The sequence below is a fragment of the Coturnix japonica genome, chromosome Z (assembly GCF_001577835.2).
Source record: "Coturnix japonica isolate 7356 chromosome Z, Coturnix japonica 2.1, whole genome shotgun sequence".
Lineage (NCBI taxonomy): Eukaryota > Metazoa > Chordata > Aves > Galliformes > Phasianidae > Coturnix > Coturnix japonica.
This window is the reverse complement of record NC_029547.1, coordinates 31,072,468-31,087,635: the sequence shown is the minus strand read 5'-3', so window position 1 is coordinate 31,087,635 and position 15,168 is coordinate 31,072,468. Positions and strand designations below refer to the sequence as shown.

Below are 15,168 nucleotides of genomic sequence, written 5' to 3'. Positions count from 1 at the left end.
ACTGTTAGTAGTTTAACCACAACACACCTTAAGAATGATATCCCCTTCATGAAGGTTGCCATCTTTGGTTGCTAGGCCAGTACTGGTCATTTCTTTTATGAAGATCTGACTTCCAAGTCGGAGACCGTATTCTAGAATCAGATAAATAACCCACTGTAGCTTAGATAATGAACAAGAATACATTTTTTTTAAACAATGCTGTGTACAAGTAACATTACACTATGAGAAAAATAAGAAATAGGAACTCAGTACACAAACTTAACCCCAGACTCTTTTATTTCAGTGCTGTCCCACGTATATGAACAATCAGCAGTCTGAAAACAATGACAGACAGATCATTAGCCTGAACCTTCAGAAGTGAAATGATGTTTTTGTTCTGGACATGCTCATAAACACACTGGACTACATTTTCTCTGTATCATAGTTTGTATGGCACAGAAAGGCAAGGAACAGTGACAACAAGACTAAGAGAAGAGCTAGTTCTCTTACTGTTTGCTTTATGGTGGCCCTTTCCTATCTATAACAACCGAATAAGTTGTCTCCTTTGTTTTGGGCAAATGGAGGGGAAGGTGGGAAATAAAAGTTAACACTGATTTTATAAAAATCATGTCTTTGAGCACAAAAGGACAGAACCACACATCAGAGAAACTGCAGAGTATATATATGAATGGCAGGAAGTATTAAGGAAATACTAGCTACATATAAAACTTCTTAAAGTTATCTGATATTCCTCCTTATCTGGATAATTATCTGCGTTATGTTTAGAAGTAGAAACATTATATGCATGGGAAAAACAGAAAGAGGGGAAAATGATCCTCGCTAGAGTTAAAAGAAGAGTGTAGTGCATACAAAGCTTACATAGGCAGAAAATTCTCAAAACAGGTGCATTTTAAAGTTAAAACAACAACACCTACAACAAACAAACAAACAAAAAACAATAAAAAAATGTGCATTATCTAATCTCAGATAGGCTTTACAACACAAGTGTCTTTACTTCACTGCTCATTAAAAGATCACACTTTTGGTCTTCATCTATGCATTCCAACACTCCACAAAAAAAAAAAAGAGGCTATTTCAGTTGTTGCTGTTTCAGTATCCATCAGCAACATTCTGAAGTATTTAGAACCAACCAATTCTTGGAACCACTTATTTCCTTCAGTATAAGAAAATCAAATGCACCATTAACAGAGGAGTCTACTCTTCACTCATTGTAACTACCCTTTTTATAGATACAACAAGTATAATCTCAGTCATAATCATATCCATGCTTCAAACTACATTTAGAAGAATAGGGAAGAGGAAACAGAAAACCAAAGGACACAGAGGCCAAAAAAGACTCAAATAATGTGGGTGAACAGTTATTTGTTCAAATGCAAAGTCCAAAGTGCTAGGAAAAAAAACGACCAACAAAAACATCTGAAAAAAAACTGAAAAAACATAAGAACAACTTAAACAACGAGTGAAAAAGCTCTATGTAAATTCTAAAGCAGCGAACATTTAGGTACCCTTCCTGGTCCTTGACAAACATTACAATCCCACCCCTCCAACACCTACCTTCATTATGTTTGCCTTTTGTTAAGAGAACACTGATAGGTCCATTCTGGTCCTGTGGTCCCAGGTACTCATGCTGATGGCGCATTTCAGGTGAAGGACTACGAGAATGAAGCCTGTCTCGACTTAGGCTCCTCACCTCCCTCCCATATCTAGGATCAGGTTGAGATCCATGTCTGTAGCTGGCTGGACTGTAGTCTCCTCTGTAGTCCTGTCCATAGCTACCATCCCTGTCAACACTTCTTCCCCTGCTCCGATCTCTGCCATAGTCTTGATCCAAGCTCCTATCGGTGCTCCTACCACGACTTCGATCACGGCTGTAGCTATGGTCCCTACTACGATCTCTGCTTCGGTTGTGCTCTCTGTCTTGATCATCTCTATAGCTCTGATCCAGGCTGTTTCCCCAGCTTTGACTGCGCCCTCCATTGCCACTACGCCAGCTTCTTTCACTGTAGCCACTTCGAGCACTTTTGCCATCAAATTCTCCATGGTCATCCATTACATCTAAAGCTCTGTCCTCATAGTCAAGAGAGGGGCTTCTCCTCAAAGCAGTAGCCTGCACTTTCCGTGGTCTTTTCACAACCTGTTCAGTGCAAAATGAAACAAAAAAAAGCAACTCCAATAGTCAGAAATTGACATTTGACATATGAAAAGCTCTTCAGACTTTGATCAGAGCTGGGGAACAATAAAGAACCTCAAAACGCTGAAATACTGCAGTGCTGTAGTTACAACAACTGAAGTTAGTCTTTATAAAATAAGAAGCAAAAGATTATTTTGATGTGCAGAAGAAATACTTATTAACTGGAAGCATAAAAATCAGAAGCATTAAAAACACACACACAAAAATGAATCACAAAAAACACATCAGTAATCATATTTTTTCAGCTCTGCAGCAAGTATGCTAGTGAAAGTGTGACAGCCCCTTTCAAAACAACTCTAGATGAATCTCCCAAAGAAAGCCAGTTTGAACAGCAAGTTTGTGTATGCTGGACTTCATTTTCTTTATTTTATTTTGCCCAACTAGCACTTATTAGTCAGTAAAACTGAAGAATGAAAACAAATTTTATGCCCAGTTTTACAATAAGATAAATAACAGTGTCACAAAGTTAACTTCAATCCCCTTCACCTAAACAAACTAAAACGAAAACTCTGTTTGTTCACCTGTAAATTTGGCAGAGGCTTGCTTTGCTTTAAGCATTTGAAGTCCACTTCATAGAGGAAAACCAAAATCTTGATTAACGAATCACAGAGGCAAATACCACTCTAGAGTGAATATATTCCTAGCATACTTACAATGGTGGCCACTTTTCCACTTTTCCTAAGCTGCTGCACTGCAAAAGAATGTGGAACATTTTCCATTGGGGTCCCATTAACTATCACCACACGGTCATTTTCTCTGAAAAAGTGGGGGAAAAGAGGAAAGTATTTAAGAGAAGTCTTCATAAAAACACCAGAAGAAAACCCTTTCCCACTAACCCCCCAAGGAATGAAGAGAAAGATGGATCAAAGGATTTCATTCACTTTAACAATATTTTTTTCTTAAGAACAGTACTTGTTGGACAGACACTGTAATACCTGAGATTGATACAAGAAGTTTTCAGTATGTTTGATAAGCAGAGTTTGGGTAGAATAGCATAATTCTGTATGAGTATTATTACGTCCTGCTTCGGTAAACTGACATAACTTCAAGGCAGGCTTTGATTTCTTTTGTTTTAAGAATATTAACGATATTCTACCATTTATTTATTAAGTTTTTCGTATCTCATCGTCTTTCACACCTAATAGTAGAATTGTTTTCACATGCAAATATTCAAGATAGCTTCAAACTGCTGCACACAATAGTACTCATCCACATCTAAACAAAAAGACACTCTTGCACACTCTTCTGAAAGACTGGCATTCAAGCCCCATCTATTCTGGAAGAGCTACACCGGTGAAAACCAAACCAAACTGACTTTCAACAGAAAAACAAAACAAAAAAATAACAAACAAAAAAGGCAAAAACCCCAAACAAAGCAAAACAGACAAAACTGCTCAGGTGAAAAGAGATTATAAATTCAACTTTTCTAGCTTTCTACCTGTCAAACAGACCATTAGGACTTAGGTATCCACAGGAAACACATAACACATGATAAATTAAAAAAATATCTTCTCAAAAGGCATTTCCAATCTACAAAGTGCAAGAGATAAAAAAAAATCACAACTCCTCTTATTAGTTTTTTTTCTGGTGCTACCTCAGTTACTAACCTTATGAAGCATCAGTTCAAGCAAGTATTAGCTACTGTACCTTTTTTTCAGCTAGATAAAAGAAATTCTTAGTACCAATTATTTTCGATGTAATCATGTCACATCACAATCTTCTTTTTAAATAAGAAGATTATATACTTTGAGCTTCTATTTGTAATGCATTTTCTCTAGCTCCTGAGTGACTTTTGTGCCTCTTTTCATACCTTTCCAATTCCTTTTACTGAAAGAATATACTATTTTCGGTTCTGCAATATTCCTCTTATCTAGCCCTTCAATAACCACTCCTATGTGAAAGCCTTTCCATTATCTTGCCAAATTTCAGTTTGAAAAAATGGCCAAAACCCTCTCTTTTGAATTTCTCTGCAACCTCATCATTCTTCTAAACTTAGATATTCTAGGATGAAAATCCAATCAGTAGTGGACTGGAAACTGTTTATCTCAGCCTACTGATTTAAAAATACTTCTCCGCGATAAAAGTTGTCTCATCAAGGAAGATGTAATCTAAAGGACACTGGAAAGCCTTTATTTCTTTCAAAATAACATTTAGCAAAGAATTCTGTTTCTCTTTCCTCTGCTGTTATCACTTCCAGTACGTTAAGGGTTGAGACTCACCATTAGGCTACCTGATTTAAGCCATTCTCATGAAAACTAATGACTGACCAGGAAACACTTTTTTTGGAAGAAGAACAGGAAGAATGTTTTGAGATGCTAAGTATTTCTGTTGTTTCTTTAAAAGACACACAGTCCTATGGGAGACACAGCTGACCATAAAAGCTTTTCAACAGTACTGAAATTTTATTTTCTTAGAAAACAGCAAAGAATAACAACCCCAGGTGTTGTTTTGGTTTGATTTTTGTTTCCATTTAAAACAGTCACCTAGGCTATCAAGAAATCTCAGTTGGACTAAATCACCAAGATATCAACCACAACTCATTGAAGGTTTTAAGAGTTCTAAAGCCATGCTCCTAAAAATATAGCAGACAAAGAAATAACAAATTGCTTACTGAAGTAATCCATCTGCTGGGCCACCTGGGAGAACATCTGAAATGACTATTGAGGTTTCACCATTCTCAAAATGTGGGTTATCTCTGCCACCAGAAACAGCAATCCCAAATCCTCGTTTTGAATCCTTGGAAACAAAAACAAATATAACAAAACTCAGTGTTACCAGCAGACATTTTGACAGACAGAAATAAGAGTAACATGAATATTCCTATGATAGCACTCTATTAGACATTATTCCAAACACAAAAGTTGCATGAGCAGTTGCAGAAACACACAATACCTCTAGATTTAAAAAGGAATGGATTTATAAATCCATGTAGCAAGGTGACATGTTCCCATGTTCCAGATCCTCAGTTTGCACAGAACACTCGAAGTTGGAAGGGACTCACAAGGACAATGAGTTCAAATCCTGCCTCTACACAGGATCACTCAAAATTCAAGCCATGTTTCTAAAAGCACTCTCCAAGTGCTTCTTGAACTCCAGCAGGTTTTGTGCAGGAAATCTCTCCAATCTCCCAGTCTGTACATACACCCCAGGGATGCCCTGAACCACGTGCATAATCCAGCACTTACACTCGTTAAACTTCAACCCTGCAACGGTCATTAATTAAGCAGACTATTCACTAATTTAGCCTCCATTTTGCTACACTGTCCCACTATGTATTCATGCCAAAGCTATTGTTGGATATATGGCCCTATTTTGTTAGTGATGCTTAGGAAATCAGATCAGCATTTCTATTATGTCATCTTTATTAACAGCTATCCTTTCATAACTACTTATTCCTCAACCAGGCTAAACAAGACTGTGGCTGCCTACAAACAGTGAGCCAAAGTACTTGTGAATTTTATACTCTATGTAATTTAGGTTGAACCTGCTCTCATAGAAATGCCAGAATGCAAATGGTCAAGCTTGGCATTCAAAAAAATCAAAGAAGTACTTAATGAGATCCGAAGGAATCGTGCCCGTAACACTAAACCCGGAATGTTAGCATAACTTAACTGTAGACAAGAACATGTGCACAAAACCATATATTTTATTAAACACATGGGTTGAATGCCATTAGCTACTCAATAAAGACCTTCAGTTCCTAAAAATAAATATGTATATATTTATTTTTGTATATATATATATATACAAGTTATGCCACAGGAACATTTTAAAATTTTAATTAACTTACACATGAAATAATTCACCAGATTAAAGTGGTACTTCTTCCACTTCTATGTGTATTTAATCACATGCCAGCTTGCACTCCATTAACGTCAATATTAAGAGGCTATTTCTTCAAGGAACTAATAAAGCTTCACACTTACTGCACCTAGCTTTACAGGAAGAGACTGGTGCTTCAAGCCAAAACAATACAGAATTAAAACTAATTGCAGAACTCCATGGTAGTGCCTGAAACAGCAAAGTCCATGGCTCATACTGTTCAAATGGCAAAAAGCCATATCTGAAATACAGATGTAATGCACATGTGCAAGGAACTCAATACCTGAAAAATGAAATTTCAAGAACTAAGACCTTCTGCAGTGTTTCCCTTGTCCATGTCTGCAACACAAAAAACGATCTATTCCAAAAATTCAACCATAAAGTCAGTTCTGTAGGCGAGGTGACTGTTTTACCTCAGGTCATTGAGTTCATTTCAATGCAGAACATATGAAAAACATTAATAGCACAGAACAGCCTGCTCACTGAACACAGATCACCAAACAGCTGGGAAGACTATCACCACTGTCAAGCAAGATATCCCACACTGTACGGTGGTGGCTTAGCCCTTTCGGAACTCACAAGCAAGAGACAGACTTTGTTTAACTCAAAAGATCTTGTAATATACCAACATAACTTCAGCTTTTCTTAAAAATTAAAGCAACACTTGTAGCTTGCACATTATAGAAATTTAGATGAAGTTCTTTACCACTAAATTCTATGCTGTTTGACATGAAAGTATATACAAACAGATCAGTAGAAATGTGTTCAGTGATACTTACAAAGCTTAAACATTAATCACAACTGCAAGATAAAGCCATCTGCTTTGTTTTTAAGGTTATTCAGTGATGAATTTTGCTATGTGGTTGTTGTGTAGCACATTAGACCACTGTTGCAAAGGCTAAATAAAAGTAAACAGCACTTAAACAGTTAATTTAATTTATTCTTAATATTTAAGAGTCACATTATAGTATGAGTAACTCGCAATTAAGCTTTGAAATGGAAAACATATCTAATTTGTACAACACATTAATCATGCTCTTGGCTCAGATATGCTAATAACATTTATTGTGAAATATATTTAGATATCAGCAGTACTAGTATATCTGAAATGCAAAAAATATTAACAGGCACTCACCTTTTGTAAGGTCACAGTGTACTGTTCCCATATCAGCTCTTCCATGCCTGGGGCCTGTTGCACACAGAAACCAATCAGTAAAACCAAAAGCATACAACTACCTAGACTGTGAAATACCCCATTAAAACACAGATGTAAACATAATACATTTATTACAAGCATTTGGTATAGTTAGTACAAGACACGTGCATTTCACTTAATGATGGTTTACTTAAAAATGGAAAAAGTATCTGAAGGGTTCAGGTTGATAGAATTCCTTCAAATTTCACTGATTCAACTGTTCATTCCAGTTTTCTGGAAAAGCTTCATTTAGTACAAGCAATTAATTCAAATCACACTACCACGATATAACCCTGATTCAAAGAACACAAACTGAGTATCTCTCCAGTCTAGCACATCACAACATCAGAAGTTGGAACTGAGATCTTATAAACCAGTAAGCCTTCAGATCTTTCTTCTTGTTCACATGAATTTGACCAAATTCTAAATCCACTGAGCTATACAACTGAATATTTAGATTCCCCAGCTAAAATTTTATGTTACAGAAAAGCAGTGTATCTCTGTATAGCACGGGTATACACATTTCTATGACACTTCTAAGATGTTTATATTTCCTTTTTTCTCCCTCTCCACATTTCCACTATAAACTGATCCTGAATGGGTCGTGATATAACCTGAAATCTTTGCAACAGCACAACTTAAAATAAAACACAACATAGCCACTCAGTAGTGGTGCATCATACAGCTAGCTCCTTCACTGCCTGGCCTTGAAATGAGGAGGAAAAAAATGAACAACAGCATTCGACACTGAAAACTTTCCAATTCAAAACAAGAGCATTCATTTGCAAAAGAAAAATCCAGGTTCTTCACAAGAATGTGCATGCATGCTGAAGTCACAGGTTTGTTTTTACTGCTGAAAGTAGACATTTTTCTTGGTAAGATATGAGTTTCCTGGGGAAGCAGAAGTCTTATTAGAAGCTCAGTTTTGACTTAATTGTCCCCTGAACGGCTTTAAAAGGATTACTGGTGACTGCGCTCCTCTAAAAAATGGATGAAATGTAACACATGATGGATATGCCTGTGCTGTAAAGCATCCCTCATTTTTCCAGAGCAAATGTATTCAGGCAGTCAATAGCTACTTGGCAAGCCATGGATGCTGCTTCTCAAATGCAGAGAACCCCATAATGTATTCTTCCAGTGGAAGTTTCAAACACCACAAAATGGAACAAATCTTAAATTCTGCTCAGAGTTCCTGCAGGAAGATGCACGACACTCAGCATTCTTATCAGGAAGTTCACAACACCAAACAACATTAAATGTGCACCAATACTTTTCTCCTCCAAAATGGACAATGCTACCCAGTTTCTAGGACTCTCTGAGTCAAACTGAAAACACATTTAGCAGATCTGTTCAGAGAATGACTTAAATTGAAATTAACGTAAGTACTCATAAACCTGTCTAGAATGATCAGCATTTCTAACTTCCTATTAAAATGTCCATGTCTATTGTCAGAGAGTTACTGTGTCTGATGAAGCATATGGTGAAATTATTTTCTCTGATATTCCCACTTTAGCAATTTACATGCCTAACCTTTCAGCAAGCTGACAGTCAACCATCTCACTACGCAAATTCCCTTACACAGAGATCTCCTGTAGACTAAAAAAAGAAAAAAATCTCCTTATCTGCATGTTTTATTCTGAGCTGCTGTGAGAAACGAAATTACTTGGGTTGCTTGTCTGGCATGTATGAAAACTGATAGTTTAGCTACTACTGACACTAATTTATATCATTTCTATCCTACTTTTCTATATGGTATCTTCAAGCTCTGTGGTCTCTACTAAAGAAAGGCCTCTGTGTCATTTATATTACAGTCGGCTTCAATGAAGAGAATTTTAGAAATAAGAGGATGATTGGTAACATTTAAAGGACAAGCAGCTGGGTTCAGATTTTGTGGACAGGTAGATGGAAAATCTTTTCTCTCTCTTACTGCATACAAGCCCAAATAACTTATGTATGTGGCAAGAACATTATTTAAATTCAATTTACACTGCCTGCAGTCCTTACCAATCCTACTTACCAGCCCAACACACTGCTGAGGCTGGCTTACTTACAAAAGTAAGGCAGGCAGACTGCCCTTATGGGCCGGAAGGCAGCACGCACACCCTGCTCTTCCAGCAACCCTAACATCAAGCCTTCTGATATTCTATCTGCAAAAAGGATCATCTGAGAAATGACTCCTTGTTCAATGCAATGCTGCAGAAAAGAGACTAAGGAGAGTAAAGAGACTAAGAGAGGATCTGTGGGGAGGAAAAAACTGAGCTTACAGGAATTTCCTTCACCAAAACGATGGCTCTAGTGAATTGTGGAGTAAAACCTTGCACATGAGATAAGAGACGCATCACGTAGCAAACGTAAGTGTAGAAACCCAACACAGGTAAGTTTATTTGCTCTGACAAACAAGTCTTGTGATATCTGGTCACAAAAACAAACAATAGGAAAGGAAAAGAAACTACTGCCTACAGATACTACAGTTATGATCCTGTAGGATGTCAAGACAACAGCATCATCTCATCTGTGCCCAGAAAATATTCCTTAAAATATCTGTTACGATCTTCACACACGTTCTGTGTAAATGTGGAGGAGGGGAAGGCCAGGGGCTTTTTAGTCTGGAACTGTTAGTAACTATTAAATAAAAGACACTTAAATAATTCACTTTTAAATTTGTAATTAATACGCTTTCAGAAACTGGTCCTTGGGAAACTGACTCCCAGTTGCTGTATACCATATTAGTGAAGGAAAGTACATTATGTACTTGCAAAGCTGATTTTGTGCAACATAATTACCACGACAGCAGGACCAGCTCTGCCATACTGATAAAGCCATTCAGGATCTGCAACACAGTTCAGAGAACTGAATGGTCACCTTGGAAGCCTGCAAGGCAAAAAACACATCTGTACTCCCTCAAATCTCTCAGCAATAATCCCTTTAACATTATAAAAAAATACCGCTGTATGCTATTGCCACGATACTAACCAACAAGGACAGTTTACTGGGGGAGACTAAATGGGAGGAAAAGACTACAAATGCTAAAAATCACCAGCCACGGACTTATAAAACTATGATTAAAAGTCTCCACGAGAATAACAAAATTCCTGTATTCCATGCCCAATGACATGACTGTCCTCTGTCTGCATCAAGTGATGGGTTACAAAAAACTCCCATCACCCCAGCCAATTTCTTCGCTCTTTGTCTCTAGGGAAACAAGAAAGGATCTGAACAGCCTGGATGTCCCTTGTACAATTGCCATTTCAATGCAAGATCACACACAGAAACACAGGAGAAAGAAAGACAGGGGAAACAGCAGTGTTACTGTTACAGCAACAGTTACTGTTAGTAACTGCTTTTCAAGGTTTTACACAGACAGCAGCATTGCTGCAGGATTGCTGCAGGAAGTACAAGTAACTGTCATTAGCTAGTCTGAATTCACTAGTGACTAAAGTCAGTCCATTCCTAATGAGAGCAGCGCAGTCAGGATTTGCTTAAATCTGCCTAATTCTGAACACCAAAACGGCAGGCACTTTCTACATGGCCAACGCAGACCGCTTAACAGAATCCGTGTCAGGAAACAATTCAAAGTACTAAAATCATCTGTGCGCTACAAGCAGCAACTCCCACTGACAGTCATCCGCGATTTATGCAATTACTTGCAACTGAGAGATAGCCTCAGGCAGCTTCTTTCAGAAAACCACCTCCAGAAGACCTGCCACCACAGTTATTGGGCTGTGAAAGTGAGCTGGAGGGGGGAAGGAGACACAAGCCACACAGGGGAGGGAGGAAAGACCCAGAGCAAGATGCAACAAAAAGCAACTCACGTGCCCCCTTAAAATCCTCAACTTTTTGACCGCATGTGACCACATTCTCTGCAGAGCTTGCGCTGTCTTCATTGTCACGGGATATGATCTGTTCGGGGACGCCGTGCATCCTGGTCTTTTCATCTGTTTCTACCACTCCACACGGTTATGTAATTCTAATACAATAGTGGCCTACATACTAGAACAAATCCTGCCGTCCGTTTCACACAGAAATGCATCAAAACCACAGCAGGGAAATCTACTCAGAGTTTCAGTAACTCTCGCTGTAAGAGGCCCCAGGGAAAACAAAAAAGAAAAAAAAAAAAGACTACATCCTTGATTTTAAAAATAATAGGAATAGTTGTTATTTTAAGTGTCAGAAACAGATCAAAACACAGCAAGTTACTCTTTTTACAAGCACATTTTGGTTCCCTCCCATCACGAACATATCTGAAACTTTAAAGAAACAGGGCACTAGCAACTTCAAAGAAAAAGGCACAGAGAAGCACAAGGATGCTTACTTGAAATTTACACTCTGACAGACATATAACACTTTATAGTAAGATTTACCACTTGGCTCCGTTATTTTGCACATTTTAAACTGTGTTTAACAGCCTCTATCAAGTCTCAACAATTTAACTACTGGACCCAGGAAGTCCTTAGGCAGAAGTAATTGTAAGCATGCGAGTAATTCCTTCACCTGCACATGTATAATTACATTTAAACACTTCCAGGAGTTACATTTAAAAATATCCTGGGGATATGACTCTAGCAAGCAAGAAAAAGAGAAACAACTTGCTCATAACCATGAGTAGTGGTTAGATGTTTGATTGCACAGGAAGTAAAATTTTGGTAATAAGCTGATCATATAGCCTGAAAGATGACCTTACTGGAAAATATGTCAAGCTATCACTTCCATCTAACCCATACAAATGATGTGAGCTTAAAATTCGACCAGAGTTTTCCCCCAGACTTCATGCAAGTCTCACAGGCTGTTTAAAATGTGAAACAGACAGGAACACATAGCAATACACAGGTCAGTATGCAATGCTAAGTGAAAAAGCCCATCCACAAGTTGCATTTCTTCCCAAGATGGATAGTTCTAACTGTTGAAGGTAAACAACATTCAATTGAGAAACCTGGAGTTTAAGGATTTTCCCTCACAAGACTGAATTCAACACCCTATGTTTCAACTATCATCCTGCCAATCTCTGGCAATTTCTTGCAGTAGCCAGCAGAACTGGATCACATGCAGGTTTGCGCAGTTCAGCAGCCCTCGCTGGGCTGCCAGAGCACCTGTATGGTTGGAGGACCTGGCACTGGAACCTGGTCAAAACAGTGGATAATCTTCACTAATGTCTCTAAAGGAAAATAATCATTCTGCAGAACAGACACACTCACAACTTCTAAAATCACATTTTCATCTATTTATTTAAAGAAAAGTGGTAATAAGAAGGAACAAATATAAAGATGTACTGGAGATGCCTCTATCCCTGTCCTTGCTCTCCTGTTCTCTTCACTGCCCTGACAATTAAAAAGGTAACATGAAACAAACATTCCCATTTCCAGTCAGGGAAAATGTGGTAAAAAAAAAATGGGAAAACATTCATCATAAGTTGAAGTATTTATGACAACTCTTCTTCCTTGGATTTGGTCTGTTCTCTCCTCTAAAAGAAAAAGAGAAAGCAGGTGGATTATCTCTAGCAACACTTAAAAAAATAATGGGAATAAATAAAAACGTAGCAGTCCAGAAATATCACCACAAGTGTATGCAGTTTTTCTTGTATAGTCACGACAGCAGCAGTCAAGAGACCAGTGAGTTAAGAGAAAGCTGCAGACTCTTGCATTTGCATTTCATTTTGGGGGAAAACAAGTTCTGTAGGATAAGAATCCTTCATTTTAACTCTACTATGTAAGATGGAAAGCTATTTTTAATCCTTTTCAAAAAAAAAAAAAAAAAAAAAAAAAAAAGCCAAACATTGGCCAAGCACATCCATGGTACCTGCATTTAATTATGTAACCAGCACTTTATTTTGAAAACCACACCTTGGTTCTCTGTTCAGACAGCGAAGAGTCTGTGACTCCTGCAGGGACAAATAAACTAAAAACTAACCAAGATGATCTGTCCTAAAAAAAAATAGTGGTGTTAGAGGAGAAAGAAAGTGAGCCTCCAGAAAATTCCTCAGAGCAACTTCAAAACTTCACAACATTCTGGGAACAGTGTGTGATAAGAGCACACAAGGTGGAGAGGTATCATAGCTAATTTGATATGTTCGCAGCATACATGGCCTCAAAGGCTTTAGATTATAAAAGATGATTACAAAAAGAAGCATGTAACATAAACAGGGTAACCAGAGCCTACCAAATGTTTGTAGTTACCACAGTAAACAAATTACCACAAAGTCTGTAAAGGAATGGCACTTTCACCAGGTTTCTCCCCATGTAGTAAGGATTGCCATTCAGGCCACTTTGAAGTAAGAAGGCTCCAACTTAGTTATTCTCATTAAGTATCTGCATATGGTAAGGAAGATCTATGACCAGAATCTAGAAAGATGAGAAAAACTATTTATCCATGTATAATAAAGCCAATAGAGCAGTTGTTCAGAGAAGCCATGTTGACCCATCCCTGGAGGTGTTCATGGCCAAGCTGGATGGTGCCCTGGGCAGCCTGAGCTGGTAGGGGGGCAGTCCTGCCCACAGCAAGGGATTGGAATTAATGATCTTTAAGGTCCCCTCCAACCCAAGACATGATATGAAAACAGCCACCCTACAACAGTGAATGGCTCATATTAAGTAAGAGAAGTGATAGAAAATGTTTTGGAAATAATAACCACTTGGAGTAACTCTCAATTGCTCTTCACCAAGGCACAAACTCTCTTTTTCCACCTAGTTATGAAAGAGAAACACAGAAAATGTACAACTCTGCACTAAAAGATACTCTGTATTCAGGATCATCAGTTCTACCTTCACATTTGAGTAAAATTAAGATGGCTGCTATAAGCAAGATGGGTATGTATCGGGATGCAGGAAAAAAAAGCAAGCCCTGTCACTTACCATACACACAAGAATACCTACAGTTCAGCACTGAAGTGACATTCTTTCAAGAAAAATTCTTTCATGTGGAAAGAAGCAGTGCAACAATTCTTTCCTTTCTGGTTAAAGCCTATTAAGAGAATTGTGGAATCACCAAAGCTGGAAAAGATCTCTAAGATCATCTGTTCCAACCATTTACCTGCCACATCTGTATCCCTTTCTGGAACACCCCCAGTGATGGTGATTCCATCACCTCCCCTGGCAGCCCCTGTCAATTAGTTATCGCTGCTTTGGATTAGAAGCTTTTCATAATATCCAATCTAATATCCAGCGCATTTCATTCTTAATCTGCCTCATTTTTCTTTGTGCTCTACCTTCGGGTTTTGGGAAGTAAAGTCTCATGTTGTGTGTGTGATCCACAGCTATGCTGTCTCGTGGTGGTCAGCCTTTCCTTTCCTTCTTCTCTGCATGGCCTTCACTTTCTCCCAGATTACAAAAATGTACTTTGCAATAGGGTATATAGTAAGTTCATTTGTAACAAGTGAAGCATGCACAACATGTGTATTATTGTATTTCTTACAAGGCATATTTTTACAAAAACACATTTAGATGTTGTAATCTTAAGATAAGGGTTATCTAGAAAAAAGATAGGAAGGAAGCATTGTTGTGCTCCTGATGGACACTATCTCACTATCCCTCCACAAAGGAACATGTGGAGAAAATATAATGAAAAAAAGCTCAACATTACGGATAAGAAGATCACTCACCACTTACCGTCATGGGCAAAACAGACTCAGTGTGGGAAGGTTAATTTATTCTTTATTACTAACAGATTAAAGCAGTGAGAACTAAAAGCAAACAAAAACACCCTCCCTCCTCAACCCTGCCCTTTACTACCTCATCCCAGGCCGTGCAGGAAAAAAGGCAATGGCGGCTGCAGTCAGGTCATAGTGCTTGTCGCTGTTGCTCTTTCATGGCCACTCCTTTTCCCTGCTCCACATAGAATCCCTCCCACAGGATGCCATCCTTCCCAAACTGATCCTGTGTGGGCTTCCCACAGGCTGCAGCTCTCCAAGCACTGCTCCAACATGGCTCTGTACCACAGGGCCCATCCTTCAGGGGTGAATTTCTCCAGC

At 38.3% G+C, this 15,168-nt stretch overlaps 1 protein-coding gene across 3 annotated transcripts in view; it reads right to left on the bottom strand.

Annotated features, from left to right (window-relative positions):
- TJP2 (tight junction protein 2) overlaps positions 1-15,168 on the bottom strand; it is a 68,395-nt gene that overhangs the window by 15,004 nt on the left and 38,223 nt on the right. For 2 of the 3 annotated variants that reach the window (XM_015849078.2, XM_015849077.2), the window contains 5 exons: positions 7,149-7,202; positions 4,803-4,927; positions 2,845-2,947; positions 1,555-2,134; positions 28-131 (listed from right to left, as the gene is read on the bottom strand). In XM_015849078.2, the coding sequence (XP_015704564.1) occupies positions 28-131; positions 1,555-2,134; positions 2,845-2,947; positions 4,803-4,927; positions 7,149-7,193 (957 nt within the window). In that variant the 5' untranslated portion in view covers positions 7,194-7,202. Of the gene's footprint in view, positions 1-27; positions 132-1,554; positions 2,135-2,844; positions 2,948-4,802; positions 4,928-7,148; positions 7,203-11,020; positions 11,149-15,168 lie in introns of those variants that run through there. The other variant, XM_015849076.2, reaches the window with a different exon arrangement.